The 21,599-nt window shown below is 39.7% G+C and overlaps 1 protein-coding gene across 4 annotated transcripts in view; it reads left to right on the forward strand.

Annotated features, from left to right (window-relative positions):
- The first annotated feature begins 2,778 nt into the window (after nt 1-2,778).
- Nucleotides 2,779-21,599, forward strand: part of ZFAND3 (zinc finger AN1-type containing 3) — a 139,422-nt gene continuing 120,601 nt past the window's right edge. For 2 of the 4 annotated variants that reach the window (XM_065058130.1, XM_065058133.1), the window contains exon 1: nt 3,179-3,397. In XM_065058130.1, coding sequence (XP_064914202.1) covers nt 3,327-3,397 — 71 coding nt within the window. In that variant the 5' untranslated portion in view covers nt 3,179-3,326. The other 2 variants (XM_065058132.1, XM_065058131.1) reach the window with 2 other exon arrangements.

The raw sequence follows: 21,599 nt of genomic DNA on the forward strand, positions 1-21,599 counted from the left end.
TACTATTAAGTAGTTTTTTCCCCACCTCGATGCATGTTTACAACACACATTTGCTTCCTAAGGTTGAAAAATGCTTTGCGAGATCTGTACCACATGATGACTTTATGCATATTAATATTCCCAGCCCTACCCAACTAATACTAATACATATGCTTTCTAAGGGCTGTTTATCCATTTGTTTCTGGATGTTTCCACATCAGTTTAGAAAGCATCCAGGACATGGACTCTCTGGATGAAAAAATCTAGAGAAAATGTCAGTCAGTACAAAACTTCTCAAGGAGTCAGAGGCCTGGCTCAACAGCAGATCTGTTGGATGAAGAGCCCACACACTGAACGGAGGTCACGATGCCCTGTTCATGACGGCGATAATTTTAGATCAGCTGAAACAGTTTTCTCCCTGCCAGTCTCCACAGAAGCATCGCACAGCAGTACTTCCTCTTGCTGCCACATTGCGCTACAAAAGGACACTTTCTGGTGGTTGCAAATGGATGGATATGATGAGAAGAAACATGCCACAAATCAAAACATTAAAAACTTTAGAAAAGCAGGTATAGATTAAGATCAACACAGTAAATTTTCAGGAAGCAATGCTGAATGGATACATCAGTAAGTTAAATGTTGTGTTGTTTAAACAAAGTAGGAAATACAGCAATTATTAAAAAGTGTTGCAAAAGTCGTACTTTGAAAAAAAGACCAAATATATTACTATAAACATATGTCACGACAGCATCAAAGTACACACACTCCCTCTTCTCTGTCCAATAGTATTCAACTGTACTATAATCCTAAAGATTTTTTTCCCTTTCAGATTATTTCTCCTTAGGGCAATAGTAGTAGCAGTTATAGTGGTTCAGGTGTCTTCATCATCATATTGCTTAATATCTGTTTGTTTCATGTAATAACATTATCCCTAAACTCATGTTTTTCTTACATTTAAATTTGGAGTGCATTATGACAGCACTGTAGGGTTTTTAAAAACCTGAACTGCTCATAAAACTAGAATTTTGCCATTATCCCAACATAACTTCACAAAATCAAGTAAAGTTTATTTGAAATGACATGAGCACTGAGCGGAGAGAATGCTCCTCCATGAGATTTGTAATTCTTGAAAGCTAACACAACATGAGCTCACTTTAATATCAAATACGGACATACAAACAATCAAATAATCTTTAAAATGCCAACATGTGCTCCTTATCTGAGGGGAATTTACAGCCTCTGATAGTAGGACAGGTAGACAGCACATAAGAGACAATTTTTCAGCTGACTTACCAGCTTAAAGGGCTGAGTTAATGAGGCTGGGGCTATTTTGTTCAAGTTCTCCATTTTCTGGGTGTGCTTGGCAGAGCTGCCTCAGCAGCCAGGCTGTGCCAAGAAGAAAGTCTCCTGCTCCAGTGCACAGGCTGGTGTGCAGCCATGGACACTTTAAAGAGGGCTGGCAATTGGACCAGTTAATCTGTCAATGGAAACTCTCAACACATGTCCCGTCTTCACCCATCATACCATGTCACTCTTACACTCTTACCTTCTGGCATTCAAAGTCACTGCTGAGGAAGAGCAGTGACTGTTTGAGCTCCTGAAGCACTAATTGCCCGCTTCAAGAGGGAGCCAGGTAACCCCAGCCTCAACGGTTTGATAGAACAACCGTTATTAGTAAGGTCAGTCACAAACCAATCTCTTCAAAATAAGTCTGCTTACATTACTTAAATTCCAGCTTTTTAATAAAAAGTTTTAAGCATGTGTGCATATGTATTTTGCTACTACTTTTTCCTGTCATGAACAAATTTGATATAAAATTCTTAAGGTTAATATTCAAGTCAAAAGGTCGTTGGCAGGATTAATTATTTGTTCACAAAGACCTACATACTCCGGACTCTGTTAGGGATGTTTATTATTTTCAATGTTAAATAACCTCAGCTTTAAGTGCAAAGCAGAAAGTATGAGATGGGTAACAGCACCTTAGGAATGTATCAAAATTCCACTTCCATTATTGCCACACCAGTATTTTTCCACATAGCATTTTTCACTCAGATCAAAATGCAACTTCCAGCAGGAGGTCAGCAATATTTTCACTTCACAGATAAAACCAAAGTACAGTAAGTAAAAGACTGTAACTTGCTCAAGGGCGTTTGTTAAACCCAAGTACAATCCCCACCACTCAGCCCTCAAGTCCAGATGCTGGAAACTCCCCTCTCCTTTCCCGTCCCTCAAAGGGCACGGCCGGTGATGGCCTGTGCACTGTGCCCGCTGTACAGTCCCTGCCGTACCTGACCTCTGCTAAGTCCCCTTCTCCGGGGTCAAAACACGAGGGCCAAGATTATTTGAAGGGAACCCGAGGACAAACACCTACAGAATTAGCAGGAACAAGACGGACCGCCGCCCTCTGAGCCCTCCCTGGCCTCCAAGCCTTCCCCCCCAGCTCGCAGCGGGCAGGCCTGGCACGGAAAACGGGATTCACAGAGAACAAGGCTCGGCCCGCGGCCACCCGCCCGTGAGAAACCCGGAGTGCGCACAGGCCGCCCACCGCCCGACACACCGGGTTGGCAGCTCCCGGTCGAGAGCCTGGGGCCCGGCGGCTCGGACAGGTCCTGGCCCGGGAGGCTGGAGGGTGCGGACCCGCCCGGCCCCCCCACCCAGGGCTGCACGGAGGCGGCCCCCGGGGACCCGTTCGCCACCGACCAACTTCCGTGTCGAAGACCCTCCGCGCATGCGCGACCAGCACCGGCACCCCCACCCCGCCGGTCTCCCCTGGCCGTACCACTATGTGCGTAACATGTAGGTAGAGGCAAAAGAGGGCGGCAGCTCCGGGTAGCTCTGCAGGCCTCAGCCCCTTTAAGCCTCCTCACAGAGAAATTAATTGCCTTCTCGAGTTTATGGGTGCCTTCCAAATTTGCGTCTCTCCTACTTCTCGCCCCCGATCCAACCCAACTTCCCCCGGGGATGGGCTATGGTATATACCACTCCCAGCTAATCCAGTGGATTGGCGAAACCATCCCGCTTAGGACAGGGGGAGGCACGCCGCCGGAGGGGGGACGCATTGTTGAGTCAGGGGCCGAGCGGCGGGGGAGGGCGGGCGCGCCCCGCTGCGATAGCGAGGTCGTCACAGAAACCGGCGGGCGGGAGGGGCCGCCGCAGAGACCTGCGCGCCGCGTCCCCACTCCCCTGCGGGCCCGGCCGCTAGGGCGCGGCCGTCCCCCTCCCGCACCTTCCCCTTCACCGCCTCCCCAGTGGTCGCGCCCGGCTCCAGCTGACCGGCCTGGAATCCCGGCTGGGAGCCCCGTGCCCCCCCGCCCGCCGCTGCCGCCGCCCCGCGCACCGGCCCCGCCATGGGAGACGCCGGCAGCGAGCGCAGCAAGGCGCCCAGCCTGCCACCGCGCTGCCCCTGCGGCTTCTGGGGGTAAGTGAGACCCGCGGGCGAGTAGGGGGTTGGGCTGGAGCCGGCCGGGCCTGGCCCGGCGCAGGGAGGGGGGCGGGCGGCGAGGCGAAGGGCGAGGCGGCGGGGGGCCAGGGCCGGGCGGGGGCAGGGCCTGGGCCTGGCCTGGCGGACTGGCCGGCTGGGGCGCCAGGCCAGATCGTAGCCCTGGGCTCGGGCCTGTCATGGGAGCTGAGCCCGCAGCTCGCCCCGGGGCGGGGGCGGCCGCTGGCCCCTGCCGGGCGGGCCGCAGGGGCTGCCCGCTGGGGGAGAGGGGTGTCCCCCTGCCTCCAGGCGTGTGGCGGGGTGTGCCGCATCCCGGGGGGCCCGGGAGAGGGTGGCGGCGGCTCCTGGCTTAGAGGCAGCGGGTGAGCCGGGGGGGAGGTGGCTACGTTGTCCCCGGGCGCCGGGGGGCCGGCCTGGCCGCGGGCGGTGACCCCGCGGCCTCCCCCGCCGCTCGGGCAGCTCGGCGGCGGCCTTCCCGGCAGCTCCGCGGGGGGAGGCCTGCTCGCTTCCCCAGGCACGCAGGTCTCCTGGAGCGGCTGCCTGTCCTCTGGAGCTGCCGGCCGCGCTCCGGGGCCTGCCTTTAGCTCCTCATGGGCGCAGATGAGTAATGTGGGCCCCTGGCTGCCCGGCTTGGCGTCCTAGACTGCGGTGCCCGACACATCACAGCCCTGCGCCCGGGGAGATCTGACTTAAGTTCGCGCGGCTCAGGGCAGGATAGCTGATGAAGGAAAAAGGCTAAGGACAAAAATAAACCTTTTTCTCCACCTTACAAAGGCAGGGAGGTTCATAATAGATAAGGTCTTTGTTAGCTGTTGGCTGATCCTCTTTTAGAAAGAAGGAAGTAGGGTCATTCTTGTTTGCCAAAGGTGAAAAAAAGTAAGCCTCTTCCTTGCTGAACTCCTCTCACCTCTAGGGTCATGCGTGTTGAAGATGTTCCATTCAATGATTTATTTATTTATTTTTTAATCAGATATATCATGGCAGGTGGTATACTGGCAGATAGACATGATCATAAAGTGCCTTTAATGAATGTCACAGAAACATTAGTCCCTAATGTTCTTATTTATGGAAAGTTCAAAGAATATGTGACTAAATAGACTTTTGAGTGCTCACCTGAGATTTACACTTGTCTGTGACTGTATGTTCTTGGGATTTATGTAATACAATTTAAGGTACTCTGGGGGCGTGGGGGCTGAGAGGAAAGAGATGCAATGAGAGTGATTTAGTGATGTCACTGTACATTTGGTTGGTTTATTGGATTGGCAGGATTTTAAGTGAAATCCCATTTTTAGTTATGACAGAAGCCTGAACTTCAACAAATGCCGTTGCCCTGCTGGGAGTCATCTTGCAAGACAGATTATAAATATACAGTAAAATTTTGTTTATTTTTATTTTGCTAGGCTCCCATATTTGAGCCTGATGTTTTCTGTAAGGTAGAGGAAAGCAAGTTGCTGCTATCTCCAATGTAGCATACTGACTTCTGTAACATGATACTGATGTGAAAGAGTTGCAGAAAGTTGGAAGTGAACTTTTTTGTTGGGCTAAACCTCTTGGCTAGTTCAGTGTGTTGTGATGATGAGAAGAAAATCTGGTGCTTCGTGTTCAAGGATCTGCTTAATGGAGGGAGGAGGTTTTCGAGAAAACCCATTGCCTTTAAAGTTTGGGTTTGTTTTTTTTGTTTTGTTTAACATCTGTTTCCTTTGCACAAGCAGCTATCCAAGTGTGAGGTTGTTTTTTTTTTCCTCCTCTTTTTCCTCAGGGTGTCATCCATGCAGTAGTGTTTCTTGTAAGATATTTTTGAAAAACAACACTGTGAAAAAAGCTCCTTTTCTCTACCAGTACAGTGAATAAATTAATCTGGTTTTCAGTTTCTTCAAGTGGATGTCAGGTACATTTCAACACACAGTGGCAAACCAAACAAAACGCAACAAAAACCAAAACTGTGCTGTCAGCTTCCATAGTTTGATGATTTGTTGTACTTTTCAGCCCTGAAGACACCTAAGTCTCTTGTCCTTATTTACCTAGGCCTTGCTAGTGCTTGAAAAGGCTATCTGGTAAATCTATGTAGACATGCCCTTCTAATGAAGTTGCATTGGCAAGAGTATTTAAAGGGTCATAGTTTTATACCAGCTTTCTGAAGAAAGTAAATCATCATAGCAGAAAGATTTATATGCATCTGAAGTTGGAATTCCGCTGTTCTAGCTGCCAGCTAGGGTTATTATCAGGGTGAGTCTTATCTGTGACTTTTGTGTTACTTTTATATGTCTGTCAAGTCACATATTGGAATAACAGGGCCATAATTGCCCGTTATCTGCAGGACATTTAAGGCTATGAAAAGTTCTGAAACTGGTAATTTAATGTAGTGATTTCCATGAAATTTGTAAATAATGTAGAGGAATAGTATTGCTTTCTGTTTCTTGGTCCTTATCAGTCCAGTGTTCGAGAATGCTTTCGTGGTTGTTCTTCAGTGAGCCTGTACTATGTAGGTAGCAGAACAATTCGGTGTCAATGGGTCAAACAATATGGTATAAAAGGTATGCCAAGTATAAAAGGTGGTGATTTTTTTTTTTTTTTTTAATTGACTTTATGTAATACTTAGCCAGGACTGTTTGCAGCAAGATGTACGCTTTCCGCAATAATCCACAAAGATAGGAAACATTAAGGAAAATACTGAAAGAAGCATTAAAAATGAAGTAAACTGTGTGTCTCTGGGCTAAAACTTGCCTATTTGTGAACAGGTGATACAAGGAGCTCCTGAGGTGTGCATTGATAGTCGTGGCATGCAAAGAGATTACAGGAGAAGACTAGTTGGAGGGATTCTTCTTTTAAAATGCTTGGATTTATATTAGGAATTCAGACCCTGTAGGTTTCAGGAATCTCTAGTGACTGGAAAACTGCTAACATCTTGATGTTCCAAGATCTAAGAGACTAAAAAATGAACAGCTGTAAGAAGGGACTTGAGTGAGACTGTTCAGAACTTCTTAAACATTTGCTTAAGGTCAACAGCTAATGTTTGCTTACCTTTTGTTGAAGATCATGGAATCTATCCTTAAATCTTCTGCAGACTTGCCCTTCTTCTTAGAATGTCCAGTTTGTCATTTATGCTCAAGTAAAGTTCAGATGGAGCACTGACAAGATATGTATTTTTTACAAAATCATTTCAGTTGCCCAGATAATCTCAGTGGGGAAACCTCATCTGTAGTCATGTTTTTTATGAAAAATTAACACGACTTACTGTTTGGAAATATTTTGCTCCCCTTTCTACCTATTTTTATATCTTAAACTTCAGTCCATTGCAACTATCTTGCTTTTTATTGGAATAGTTTTAGTGTACAAAGGTTGGAAAGGGTTGTGTATGCAAACTGTTATTTTAGGTTACTTCATCTAGAATTTATGCTGTGCTTCTCATTCTTATGATCTGGAAAAAATTTTCTTCTTTTTCTGATTGACAGACCATGTAATGTTTGGTGTGTTGTGTTTTTGTTTTGTTTTTTTTCTTTTTTCTTTTCTTAGATTTGTGGATTTCAGAAACCTGTTTTGCTTCGTGGAATTATATGAAATCTTCAGCTCTAAGTTAATAAATACATGAAAATATTACTATATATATTCCAGTTAAGCCATTTTGCTTATTAGAGATGAGGCATATTCCTTTAATGAACTACATGTTGGCAGCTCCCCATTGGCTTTTAAAGGACTCCACAAAGGTTTCACTTGTGTATAGCTCATCAAAGGACTGGGGCTTTTACTATTAAAGTGGTTATATGCATAGATGAGATTTATAAGCCAAAATACTCCTTGGCTGGTAGAAGCATATACTGTGAATGTAGTCAGGGAGGATAATCCTTTTACAATTCTATTTGTATTGTACTGACTGCTCCTTATTTTTCTTATGGTCCAGACTGATATCATACCATTGCATTCAGTGCCCTAGAACCAGAAAAGAAAGAAATATGTTAATGGACACAAAACAAATGAATTCCGTTCTTGAAATGGTGGCAGCCAGCAGGAAGTTGATTGAAAACACAGTATGATTAGTTTCATCTCATCTTATTTCTGGCAACTGTAAGGTACTGTAGTCAGCTAAAACTGATGGCAATATTGTTTGAGAACATGCCAGCAGGGTTTTTGCAGGATGTTACCATTTGTTCTGCCTTTCTCTGACACTGCATGCATCATATGTGTGATGAGACATTGTGCCCCAAGCATTCTGTCCAGGCCCAATCCAGAATTTATTTCTGAGTCTGGATTTTCCAGTCACTTATGGATCATCAGGTCCCTGCCATGCCAAGCTGTCTCTTTTCTCAATTTTGTTTACTAAAACTAAACACTTGATCAAATGGTGAATCATTTAACATAAGCATGATTAGTTTGTGACTGTATATCACCAAAGCTTGCTTTTAGCTTCTAAACAAATAATGACTGTATATATATATATATATATGCCGTTAAAAAGCCGAATTTCTGGCTAGTCTTTTCCTTCCTTTTTTTGGTGATTACAGGTGCTCATTCCATATGAACTCCCAGTGAATGTCCTTTTAATTAATACTTTCTAATCTCATAATAGATGTTAGAAGGGAGCATTATTTCACTGACAGAAACAAAGAGTCTCAGGAATTGATTTATTTACAAGTTTTCCTAAGAAGTGCTACAGAGGATGATAACAGGTATGGGAGAGACACGGAAATTCTTTGCTTGGATGTTAATTTTTAGAAGATATTGAGAATTATGAGACATAGAGAAGCTTCTCTCTGAGAACAGAGGAGGGAGGTGTGTGGAATTGGATTTTGTCATGTTCCCTGCTTGAACAAGAATATGCAGGATAAAGAATGATAAATTGTGAGGCTCTTGTGATTTCTCTCAGTCTTAATACAACTTGAAAAGCATCTCAAGTAAAGTAAAAAGTTTTTTTCACCTTTTTTATACAGTTGCAGTTGCAAGGTACCACATTTTGGATCAGAGCTATTTGCTGCAGAAGCTTACCTTTAGGAACAGGGGTTGTTTGCACTCGAAGTAAAAGCAGATGAACTGGATTTAATACTTTAACTGTAATAAGCTGTTTTCTAGGCATGTGAAAACAGTGCTTTCTTTTTCAGTACTTAATAGAATAGCCAAAACAGAAAGGCGATTTTCTTATTTAATGAAAAACAGTTGTTCTGGATCAGACCAAAGATGTATCCAGCCCTGTTTCTGATTTGGGTGATAAGTGATGCTGAGGGAATAAGCATAAGGACAGAGCAAGCATGCAGTGATGCTTATCTTGATATTCCTCCTTTGCTTCTGGCAGTCTGACAGAAGGTTGTCCTCTGTTTTATAGATTTATGGCTTAGTAGGTCTTGCCTATTTTTGTGTGAATTTGCATAATGACTTTTATGAATCCCTATATACTCTTGACCCTCACAACGTCCTGCAGCAAGTAGTTCCATAATTTGACCATTCTCCTTACGAAAAAAAAAAAAAAGTAATTGATTTTGTTTCTTTGAATCTGTGTGATAGTTGTAAGGAGTGAATAAATTCGAGCAGCTGGTGTATGAGGGTGTTTCTTTTAAGAAGAACCAAAAATAGGCCTGCTTGGTTAAAAATGTCTGTTCACTTTTTCAGTGAAGCTAGAATTTGAGAAAAGAAACACTTGCTTAAAGATTTTGAATAAATTAATGGTTTAAATAAAATGTTTTAGAAATATTTTCTAATTGTGGATGGATGCAGGGCTAATTATGGACAGATGTATCCAGCAACTTTCAGTCTAACTGCAGCTTCCTTGTTGGTCAGAATGAAATTCATTGTTTTAAGTACTGCTCTTAAAGTGGGGCTAAAAGGAAAGAAGTAGATTGTGTGCTGCTTTTTGAAGCTTGGAGTTAAAAGTTATTGTGTATAGGTCACCTCCCAGGTTTCTTACAATCTTCCTGTCATGTACCTTCTTCATGTCTTCTGTAAACTGATTAGTTGAAGGTATTGTGATTTGGACAGTGCTAATGATTATCCCACAGTTAGTGCTACGCGATATCTGTTATAACACTAATTAGTAAAATGTTCAACTGTTTTATGGTAGGACAGATAAGTTGTGTTTTGTGTATTGCTTTTTAATGGAGCATGCTTTGGGTTCTCAGAAATAGGTATCAGTTTTAAGGAAATAACTGTTGCTCTTCTTAACTGGGTAAATTGCAATGACTTCAACATCAGACTTCCACAAAAGTGATAATGTTGTTGGTGCATGTTGGGCTTGGAGAGCTGTTGAAGTCTCCAAATGTTGGAGGCATCATGACCCAGTCTTTCCTTTAAGGTATTGAAATCAGTGATGGAAAGCGTTAACTTCAAAGGTGATCCTTGGTGGATATATTCATTGGAGATGTTTGGTTTTGACTTGAATATTTTCACTAGCATACTCTGCCGATTATTATTTGGTTTTAAAATTATTTTAAATTAGAAGTTTGTGAATATAAATAGACACAGGCTTTTTTAGAGGCAATTGATGGGAATGATGCATGTGATATATTTTTCAGTGAAATATTGCTTATATTCTTTGAAGTTTAAAATGCCACTGTTCTCCTTAATCTCTTCAAGTATGCGGCCTTGACTGACTGACTTATTATCTGTTACTTGTGTTATCACAAATGTCTCATGAATGTTTTCAGGCAGTATTTGATGTTGATTGTTGTGAAACCCTTATTTGGCTCTTGGAGGTTAACTTCATATTCAGTTTAGGCGGGTAAATTACATTGTCGTGTTCTTCCTCTTTTCCCCTCCTCTTTTGCTCAAATAGCAAAAATCCTTCCTGTCTATTCAGTTTAGGCAGGGCTCACTTGCATGAAGTTCCTTCTCTGTTTTGGAAAAAATAATTAAAAAGCAGGTGATAGCTGCAGCATGAAATGAATGCTCTAGATGCTGGATTTGTATTTGCAGATATTAGAAAGATATCTTCTCAGGACACAGAGAAATCCACGCAAGAAAATACCAGTGAGGACACTATATGCAGCGAATGCAAAGTGATTCTGAAAAACACTTTCTGAAAATGAAGCCTTTGTGTGGATGACCATGATCGATGTTTTCAGACTTTATAGATGATGTTAACATATAGGAGGAGTGGGTTCTTATTTTTAGATTCTGCAAAAATGCCCAGCCATTGTCTACTAATTTAAGATTTTGAGTAACACTGGTTTTTTTTGTTTGTGTTTTGTTCTGTTTTTCCATAATAGGGACTGAGTGTTTTTTTCGAACTGGTGAGAATTTTATATGCTTAAGGAGTGCGGGGTTTAAACTTAAAATATTTTTTTTTTTCAAAACACATTTTTCTGAAATCTTATAACCTGGAAGCTGAACAGTGTATTGTAATACCTCGCTCCATTCACTGTCAGTTATTCATTACCTGTACTCAGGAAAATACAGTAAGAGTTTTGATATTCCATGAACTGAAGAATGAAGACATTTGCAGTTGTATGTTCAATTTCTCTGTTAATAGCATCTGAGCAGTAGCATCATGGTAAGTGCAGTACTTGCCTGTACAGAGAAGTTGTATTAGGAAATTTTTGATGGATTTGTACGTTTAACTCGTTCTTTGGGGTCTTCCTGGCAGCTGGGACTGCTGTGCTACGTTATTTATGAAAGAACTCTAGGTATCTGGTTCACTTCCTGTTGTTTAATCTGGCCACCATATGCATGCTCTGAATTTGAACAATGTGGGTCAGTCGGAGGAAGATAAATTTCAGTTTCTAAATGTCTTATTATTTTTATTAGTGGTTTAAGGTAATTTATTTTGAAAATGACTTTCATTGACATTATGTCCTTTAAAAAATTTACCTTGGCTGTTTTGGATTTCCAATGTTTGTTTGGTGTAAATTAAAGAGAGTGACCGGAAGTAATGAGAAACATTGAATGGAGCTAAAAACTAGTTTTCCTAAAATAAAAAGCAGTCAGACAAACTGAGGGAAAAAGAGGTTATTTGATGATTACTGTCTTTAGCTTCTAGCTCTTTAGTCTATGTAGTATCTGATGCTGGGCGAGTTAATTTGAGGGCCTCTTTTACTAATATGTATGTTTAAATTTTGCTTGTTTGAATGCAGAAGTCCTATTTAATTACTAAGCACATAAAGAAGGGGGAAAAGGAAGGATAACAATGCTTGATTAGAAGCAGTGTTTAAAAAAAAAAAAAAAGGCAGACTAGTTCCATGATAACCGCCTGGTTGTGCACCTAGAAAAGCAGAATCCAAAGTTGTGTCCTCATTGACTTAATTGCTAAAACACAACTGGCCTTCACAATATGACTGAGATCAGCCCTGTCGTCATAACAGCAGCATTTTGATCTCTAATTATAAGTTGTTGGAGGTGTCTCATGGGAAGTTGCATATATACAGCAGGTAAAATGGTGTCATTAAGCAAGAGTCCCTCACTGTTGGAAATTGTGTTGTCCTTCTCATTGTTGATTAGGTGCTATTTTTGTCCCAGATACCTCAATATTAAGGAGTCTAGCTTTTTGATAAATCAATTATTTGTTTTTGAAATATTCTTTAACAGATATCCAATATTACTCTGTGAAATTCATTTTTAGCTGGAGAAAAGGGAATCTTAGGTCAGGTATTGCTGATACCAGTTTGCAAGAAGAGGCATTACTGTTGGATGCAGTAATGCTTGTTCATTGTTTAATGTCCTAGTGGTACTATTTTTTTTTTGTAATCTCCTTCAGTGAACTAATAGACAGTAATGGCTTCTAAAATTGTCCATGTGTTAACTAATGTTTGCTTATTCATGCAGATAGGTTTCAAGTGTTCCCCTGAATTATTAACATATTGATCAATTTAAAATCTAATAATTTCTATTTTTAGAATCACCTTTTGACTGTGTGCTTCTGTACAGTGAAGGACAAAATTAGTGAAAGCATTTTTAACATTGTATGTTTCTATATTATAAGTTCTCTTCAATTTTATTTGCAAGCATATTAGCGTAATTATTCAGTTTTTAATCGTAAAATTGATATGGAAAGGATGTCAATTTGATTTTTAGAAATGCTCAACATTTCAGAAGATTTAAAATAAAGTAGTTCTTTGAGACAGCTGAAATCTTACTTTATTTTTGCACAGGTATGTGGACGGTGAGTTGCGCTATAACTGCTGAATGGCTTTTAGGTTTAATCCATATATACTCAGTAACTTCCCTAGGTATTAACTAATTTTTGAGCTTTCAAAAGAAAGCAGTTAACAATAGTATTTAAATATTGCAAATATATTTTCTTGGCATTAGAGCTTTGTGATTAATACTTCATTGCCAACTAATTGAAGTTAAACTTGCCTGGGAAATAATAATTAACTTAAGAGGGAACAAATTGACTCCTCACTTGATTTGAAGAAGTGGACTAACTCTGTTGCTTGTAACTTCTCGTGTTGTGGAATACATGGAGTGTTATACTTCTGACATGTTTATTTCAGAGTATATATATTTTCCAGAGTTAGTTCGACGTTAGAAATTGAAATGTTGAATGTCGCTGGACAGTCTTCTTTTGTCTGTAGTTTGTTAGCAATTGTTTTTATTTTGGACAATGGGCACATTCCTCCTTGGGTACTCTATTCTAAATATACAGACATCTTCTGATGCTGATTTTTTTAGCTATATCTTACATTTATTACAAGAGTTTAGAGACTGTAAACCCATAAAGATAAGGGTGGTAGAATGTTCCTTTTTTTTTTTTTTAAAAAAAAAAAAAGTAGTCCTCTACTTGGCGTTTAAGTTTGGAAAGCATTTATTATTACTTCTGCTCCTGAGTCACTGTGTGACAGCCCCTGCTTTTCCCTCTGCATGTTTTCCTTCATTAGTGAATCTTGTATCACTCTTTGTCTAATTTGTGCTTTAGGAGCCTTGAATGAAAGACTTGGTAGCAAGGAGTTTTTACAGCCTCTCCACCTCTGTCCTTTAGAGAGCGGTGTTTGTTTTAAATCAAACTTGCTCTAGGACAATATTGACCTGTTGGCATGTTGTTTCCATGGGCGCTCATGTAGAAGGAAGTGTTTGTGGTGGGTGGAGGAAGTCTCTTTCAATCAGAAGAGTTGCTATGCAATTAGAAAAGCAAGAACCGCCTGCATTACACATCTGCAAGTCTCAGGTGGCTTTGCAGCAGGCTCTTGAAGATAGGACCCCATTATTATCCATTATTCTGTGATGCAGTCTCTCCTTTGACTATTAATGTTCTCATGTGACTAATTCAGGAAAGACAAGAAATCTTTCTGGTGAATAATTAACACTTCCTGTCCTGCTGAAGTGGCTTGTCAAGACAGATACAAAAGGTAAAAGAAAACCACAGTCATGTATATCGTTACATAGGAAACTAAACTGATGTGTTACATCATTCTTTCAAAATAAAGTACTGGAAATTCCATCACTTACTTGCATAACGAGAACTGTGGCATTACAGGTTAGAATTCAGTTGCCTGAGCTGACATGTCCTGTGAAGCGCATCTGAAATTCAGATAACCGAAATTACTGGTTGCTTTTGAAACTGTTGTAATTGGAAACCCAAACTAAACAGAACTATAATAGACCAGGGCTTTGAGAAACTTAAACCTACAGCTTTCAGAGGTTGCTGTAATTTTGGTTTCTCTTTTTGTGTGTCTTCAGATCAGGTTCCCAGCACACTGCCAGATGCTATTGAGATAGGAAGTGATGTAGCTGCTTTCTTATTAACATTATTTCTGTCCTTATTATTTATTTCAATTTACTGATTTAGTAGTGGGTTTTTGACTTCTGTTAGCAACATGTTTGTTGCAAACTTTAATAAAGAAATGCTTTTAAGTGGTCTTTATGTTGTGGTTGGAAATGTTGACCGTGTGTGTGGTGTTTCTTTTATAAATATATATATACATATATATATACACACTCAGAGAACTGTAATTTCTTTGCAACTTTTGATACAGAATTATGAAAACTGAAATTACTTATTCTGAAGCACTCATGTACATGCATTCTTAGCTAATGACGTACTGTAGAACAGAAGAATGCTCCTCTGTGTTTTTTTAAATGCTCCTGTGTATTTACTAATTTTCAAGGTAAAACAGCTATAAAATAAACATTTTCCACTTGAACACAGCTCACTATTGTAATAGTATTTTTCCTGGTATGAATGTCATAACAATAAAATTAGAGGTGATCTTGATGGTTTTTTTTTTCCTTAAATTGTTTTTGAGAACTACTTAAAGCCACTCAACCAGAGTGGTTCAAATGGTTTTGTACTCTTTTTAAGGTTATGTAGTAAGATTGTGACACAAAGGGTACCTCCAAAGACTTGTATTCTTTGGGTGTCTGTGAAGACAGTGGGAAAAGAGAGTAAGAGAAATGATGTACGTGCTGTTCGTCTTGGGATTTATTACTAGCTGGTTAATCAGCAGTGCTTTCCTTTCTTCTGCTTAGCTTTCTTGTCCCTCATCTATGCAGGACAAATTCTGAAGGCAGATGTTACATTTTTAGTAGCACAACTGAGTACCTAGTCGGGAAAAAGTAGACCAGCTTGTGGAGACAGAGACACGTGCTTTTCTTCAGTATGTGGGGAAAGCTGGTCTACTTTTTCAAGTATATACTTAGATATCACCTCTGTATTTAAAATCAGTTTTGCCTATATCTTTAGGTCGTCATGGCTGCAACAAAGCTACTAGTAAGACATGAAAGATACATGTCTTCTGCTGTCTAGCTGGACAGACAGGCTCACTTAATGTTTATGTATGTTTGTTTTCAGCTGCTTATTTGTGGGTATTTTTCAAAAACTACTGTTTCTGCTAAAATCAAGTAGGATGAAATGTAGTGAACATTGAATGTGGTGTTATTCTTACCACGAAAGATATAAGCTGCCAGTTCAATTTGTGCCATCCAAAGATGGGTACAGATGTGTTTTAATTTGTTTTGATACTAGTTGGATTAGGCAAGTGTAAACATTTTTTATGAAGGGACATAGATAGCATTTTACCTTCCTGTAATGGAATGAAAACTTTTATATAAATTGACTTGAGAAAAGTGATACTTGTGTAGCTAAAGATCCAACATTATCATCTGCTTGTCTACTGATTACAGGGGGTAGGTGTTAAGTAAAAGTACTGGTAAGTAAGGGGGCAAGTAAACAATATATGTGAAGTTCAGAGTTTATATATCTGCTATTCATTAATTTCATAGGTGGAGATAGCTTTGTTTCTCATACCTCCCACTTAATTTCCCAGACTGCTGTGATGCTTTGGTGAATGCGGAGAGTGGGAGAAGATTGCGTGGTCTCCTTTCAAAGGGGCCTTCCATGGTAAAGGATGCAGATGAAGAAGGTGCATAGCTGTATGATTAAAAGCTCAGTCAAGCAGAATCACGGAAACATTAATTTTATTTTTCCTGGAGACTAGAGGTGACTGAATAATGCAGTTGATAATGCTGCTTACTTTCTTAATTTTTAAAACTCATTTTAAGTCCTGCTTGTATTTAGGGTTCAACATGAATTTGACATAGGTAATGAGGTGGAAGAGTTGCAGTTTGCAGCTGCAGCCTGTCAGAGTGATTAGGTAGTTAAATCTTGCTTGTTTGCCTTGTATACTGAGAAGGTTACACAGTTTGGATGAGAGTTCAGGATGAGGTAATGTTATGGGGCTCATTTTTATTACCTACTGTTAATGCTCACTCTGTGCTAGGTTACCGTGCCTTTACCCAAGTTTACCTTCAGAAATGCATGAAAAGCTGATCTAATGAAAAAGCCTTTACTGTTTGCCGTGCATGTGTGCAAATGAAACACATAAAATGATTTCCCACTGTCTGAATTAGGTGTAATAGGTGTACTTATTGGGGTTTATCCCTTCAGTCTTGATTAGTAGAGGAAAATAAGTAGTTGAGGCTTGTTCCCGCATTTTCTCCGTGTTATTGCAAAATAGGAAAATAATGAAGACAACATAATGAACATAATGGTTACTGTGAGTGCTGTGATACCCTTGCTTTTGTTCGTGTAGATAAATCTAGGCTGTCTACTTTAGACACAAAATAGTAAAAGCTACCTTGTGAAAATGACAACTGTGAAGATTACAGTTTGTGTTTTCATTAATCTGGATCACTGAAGATGGAAAATCCAAAATACCAGTCTGTGTAAAGGTTTCCTTCTCCTGTCACAGGGTGAAGAATGTGGGATGAAGGATTGTTTTTCACTAGATGTTTAAAACCCTTGAACTTTAAAGCAAAATGTGCATGCTAAATTCTTCCTGCGCTGGTAATTGCAATGCAGTTGCCTGAGACCTGGGAAGTGTCCTGTATGAAACGGGAGAAAGGCACAATGCGTGAAACAGGGGATCTTATCCCAACTTTCCATCTGCCCCCTTTCTGGGAAGCGCTGTTCTCTGCTCTGTCACGTGCTCAGTGTCACTCTCAGCAGCCCATTTCTTGTGGCTGGGTGGCCAGTACTAATTTAGTGGAGAAAAGTGAGCTATCTGTACAGCTGGTCCACATTGCCCTTGGTAGTCATTGCAGTCTTACTTAGGGGTCTTTCACCTGAACAGCAGTGGAATAAGAGCTCCTGACGGCGAGCTTCCAAGGCACAACTTGAGAAAGGCTATCACAAATGTTTGCACTCAGTAATTAATTTAGGCTGTGGCAAAACTTTGAAGGGAGTGGGAGGGGGAGAGGTTAGAGCACATTCACATCTGGATTATTCCTTTAGTTTCCTTGTTACCTTTTTCTTCTGAGTCCTCACAAGTAGAAAAGAAAAACTAGGTATTTTTATTTTTGTCAGAGAATAAAACATAACAGTTTTGGGTGACCTTATTCTCTCTGTCCTCCAGGCATTAAATTTTAGATCTGCTGTACTTGCATAAAGGCTTTAGTTATAAATTTATAAGGAAAATGTCAAATGGCTCGGCACAAAATTTGATCTGTCTTGTTAATTATGGAGACACTGCAAACTTCTCCACATACTACTTTAAACTCTCACTCTTCAGAAAAAAAAAAAACAGCTCATTGCTTATGTGCAATTGTATAATGACAAAGCAAGGTACCTATTGTAGAGTGGTAAATACCGATACTTTCTACAATTTTACTTTAGATGTTGAGGAAGTAGGTGGCATATTGGAGAGTAACATTTAAGATATTTGAGAGATCCTCATTAATTTACTTCAAACAGCCTGCTAATGGGCTTTATGTAGTTCAGAAGACTAAGCCAGTGCTTGTCTTGAATGAATTGTATGAATTAACAGAACTTGCATGTTTAAAATGCAGAAGTGGACTGATATAGATGGAGCCAGTTAAATTTGGGAGCTTAGATATGTGGGTCACCGATTAACTCAACAGATTGGTTATGCAGAAGTTGTTTCCAAACAAGACTTATTGCTGTTGATAGCACGTCTCATTATTAAGCTAAACACTTAAGTGTACCCCCCTGTGATTTAGCATGCATAGTGTTTACTTAGTTGCATTTCTCATTAGTTTGATGCTGAGAGATGAGATTAGCAGGTTTTATTTATGTTTTGGCAGATTATTGTGTAACTCTTTTCTTGTATTGCTGCACTGCTGAGTTTATAAAATTGGTAAGTTGTTTTGTTGTTTGTTTGTTTTTTTTTAAACAAAATCCTTCTACTTGTTTCTTTGAGCTTTACATGATTTGTTGTTATTTGTAAGTGCTAGCTGTGTGCGCCCGGCTCTGCAGATCTGCAACAGAGAGACTGAAATATAAGCTAGATACATTTTTCATTAAAACTTTGATTTTACTAAACCTGAATTTGGAACAGCAATCATATGAAAATATTTGTTTGTACTTTAGGGACACAAAAAGCTCCCTAAACTGGAAAAATAATTTATCAAGTTGACATAATGTGAAATTGTCAACCGTTAATAAATCAAATGTTCTGCACTAGAATAGTTCAAAATCCTAAAATGGAATTGCTTCTCAAAGTAATTGGGTAAAAGAGAAGTGTGATGCAACATGGACCAGGAAATACTGAGGCTAGTAGAAGTGCAAATGAGTTCAGCTACAGAAGTGTAGTTATAAAGTTGGGGAAAGTGCATAGGAGATAACAAATAACTTGGTTTTCAATCTTATTGCAGACATAAAGGGAGATTTATGAATGGAAGGTGTGTATGGGGAATGCCGAAAGCTCTCCACTGGGTATGTCACTTGCTCCTTACAGGAGCAGAATTTGCATGGTGCCTGGGTGAGAGCAGAAGGCAGGATTGCTCATACACAGTACAAGCCCTAGGTAGTCATTTGAACCAAATTTCAGTGGAAGTGCAGGACAGGTTTTTGTTGCAGTGGGTGGGTACTATGAAACTCGCAGCTGTTGGGGACAAACAGTAAGAAAGGACTCGGGCTTTATTTTGCCTCTCCTATGGCATTAAGAGGAGTGAGGATGATTCTGGAATGCATACAGCTGAAAGAGATTTGTGAAAAAAATAATTAAAAGTTGATTCTACATATTGGAGCATGAAAATGAAACAAGTTACACTGATAGAGATCATGAATCAATGGACGCTTTCAACCTAGAGAGTATTACAGTTTTCAGCTTCACAGGTTTCTCTCGTTGAGATTGTTCAGCCTTTGTGCACCGTTTCAAATATTGAAAAGCTTAAGACTGAAAGAAACCCACCTGAATTCTGATCGTGTAACATAGGTCTAACGTATTTTTTCTCCTTGTGAAAGTTGAGTTTTGATTTATTTACTGGGAGGGCTAGTTAGAGAAGCCCTGAAAGTAACACGATGAGGTTAAAACAAAAAATAACTTTATCTTTCCTGGGAAACAAGGCAAACATAGTTCTTTTAATCAAGTGTCCTTCACTGAAGGTCCAAGTATAATAAAAGATTTCAAAGCATTTAAATTACTTGTGTGTATATTTTCAATACTGCATCAGTTTTCAACAACTTAGAATGAGTTACATGTTGGAATAAATGATACAATTTTACATTCTAATGTTTCCCCAACTGGCAGGATAATGGAGCAAAAACTGTTGTATATTTAATCTGTAGTTCGTATTCAGTCTTGTAGTAAAATTTCAGAACATTCAAATGAAGGAATGCCATAGAATAGAATAACCATAGCTCTGTCCATAGCTTGCACATGTGAAAATGAGCCATAAATACATCATGACTTACTAGTGTTTTAAATATCAATATGAAATGCTTTTCTATGGATGTGGACAGGAGTGTAATTATTTTCATTGTAGATGTACAATAATTATTTAATGTCATAAAGCAGTTTTGGGTTTTTTTGACTTCTTACTGGTTACTCTTTTTAATTGTTTTTAGTTACTAGCAGAAATTATCTTGTGTATTTAAAAAAAAAAAAAAAATTCCCCATTAGTAAGATGCATCTCTCCACAGTAATTTATTATCATTTCTGCTGACAAACTGTTCTGGGAAAAATACATTTTCAGCATTATGTTCACATTCCATTTATGATGATTTCTTTGACAGGCACTGTAGCAGTATGCCTGATTTTTGTGTCATTTGACCTATTTTCAAACAGTTTTGGTTTGGAAATCACTTCAGGTATTCAATATTTTTCTCTGTAAAAGATCCAGATTTGTTGCATGAGTAAGTTTAGAGGCCACAAAATTGTCTACAAGTTCGAGGGGAAAAAATTGGAAATGCTGAATTGAGTAGGTCTGTTCTCCCGTTGCATTTTGATTCCTGTACAAGTTTCTCTGCAGCCTCATTGTGCAATATGTTTAAGTATCTAATGGAAAATTTCTGCTGTCCTTATCCCCTTTCCCTGTGCCTTAGAAGGCAGATGTTGGCAGCGCACTGGGGCCCTGAGAGCAGGAGGATTTCCCCAAACAGGGCAATCAAGTAAATTGCTTGAAGTAGGGAACAAGACAGGATTACTGAACACATTGACCAGGGTAAGGGGAACAATTTAGATGATGTGATGGAAACAAAGGTGTTTAAAATATAACCTAAGTTCAGGTGTCCTGAATCGGCAGGTTCTCAAATTCATATAATTTCCTGTTAAATTTGGAGGAGAGGGGGAAGGTCAAAGCAAAAAGGGCAATAGCTGTTATTAGTATGGATGTTTAACATGCAATGCTATGAACTTAAGAGTAATTTGGGATATTTTTACTTTTACCACCAGTCTTTGCCATAATAAACAATTGCTACATGCACCCAAAAAAGCCTCTTGAGTTTCAGTGAGATGTGAATGGCTGCACTGGGTAAGAAATAGTCTCTCAGTCCAGACAAGCTGTAGGCTCTCACATTCCAAGGTGTGATGCTGCATACGATACCACCTCAAAAGCCTCAGTAGTTTGGAAGATGTTAGTAATGAAGAAAACGTATTATGCCATCCACACAGATTCTGTTTTCGTAGTTAAATGCAATATCAATACAATGTAAAGCTTTCATACAAAATAGCTTTTATAGAGAAGGCTAATGTTTTTAGAGGTGTTCTGCTTTCCCCTAACCAACCTTTGAATTATTTGAGACACCACTTTAAAATATTACAACTTTTTTCACATTATATACCATAAATACCAGAAATACAGCTACAATCACTGACCTTCAGCTGTATAATGATAAAAATTTTCAGAACCTTTGGGCCTGATAAATAAAGAGCATTGTTTTGTACATCAGGGAAACTTCATTTAAGAGCAAAGACCAGGATATTCACCTGGTTAGTCCAATTCATGGGTGCTTTATTTAAAAAAAAAATAAAAACCAAACCTGTAGTACATTTTTGTTCCAACTAAAACTGATTACTTGAAATAAGATACTTAGCTTTTAGGAACAGAAAGCAGTACAAGGAAAGACAGATATGATAATCTGTCCCATTGGCAACTGAGAGGAAAGAGTCAGTTCATTTAAAACCTTCTTTTTTTTCCCCTTTGCACCGTTCCATCACTATTCTTGAGAAGGCTTCTGGACCTTCTTGTGTGCTCTGGGATCAAATGTTCACAGTGTATTGCAGAAACAAACCTTGACTGCATTGTGTGACCAGTTTTAGTGTAAGTGTTATAAAGGAAAAATGAGAGCTGCTGTAGTGTAGCTATGGTTCTCTTGCACAGTAGCAAAAATACAAAAATGAATATAACCTTTGTTCCTCTGAAGCCGCTAACAACACTGGCTGCATTGCTGTAGCTTCTGAGTAAACTATGATAGATTAGTTAGTTAAATGCAAGATAGAATTGTGTATGTGTCTTGAAGCTTTAGGAAAATGTTGGTCACTGGTTTGCAACTAGTAGGAAACCATAGTGTGAAATTCTTGGGGCA

This window comes from Columba livia, chromosome 3 (assembly GCF_036013475.1).
Source record: "Columba livia isolate bColLiv1 breed racing homer chromosome 3, bColLiv1.pat.W.v2, whole genome shotgun sequence".
In the NCBI taxonomy this organism is placed as follows: Eukaryota; Metazoa; Chordata; class Aves; order Columbiformes; family Columbidae; genus Columba; species Columba livia.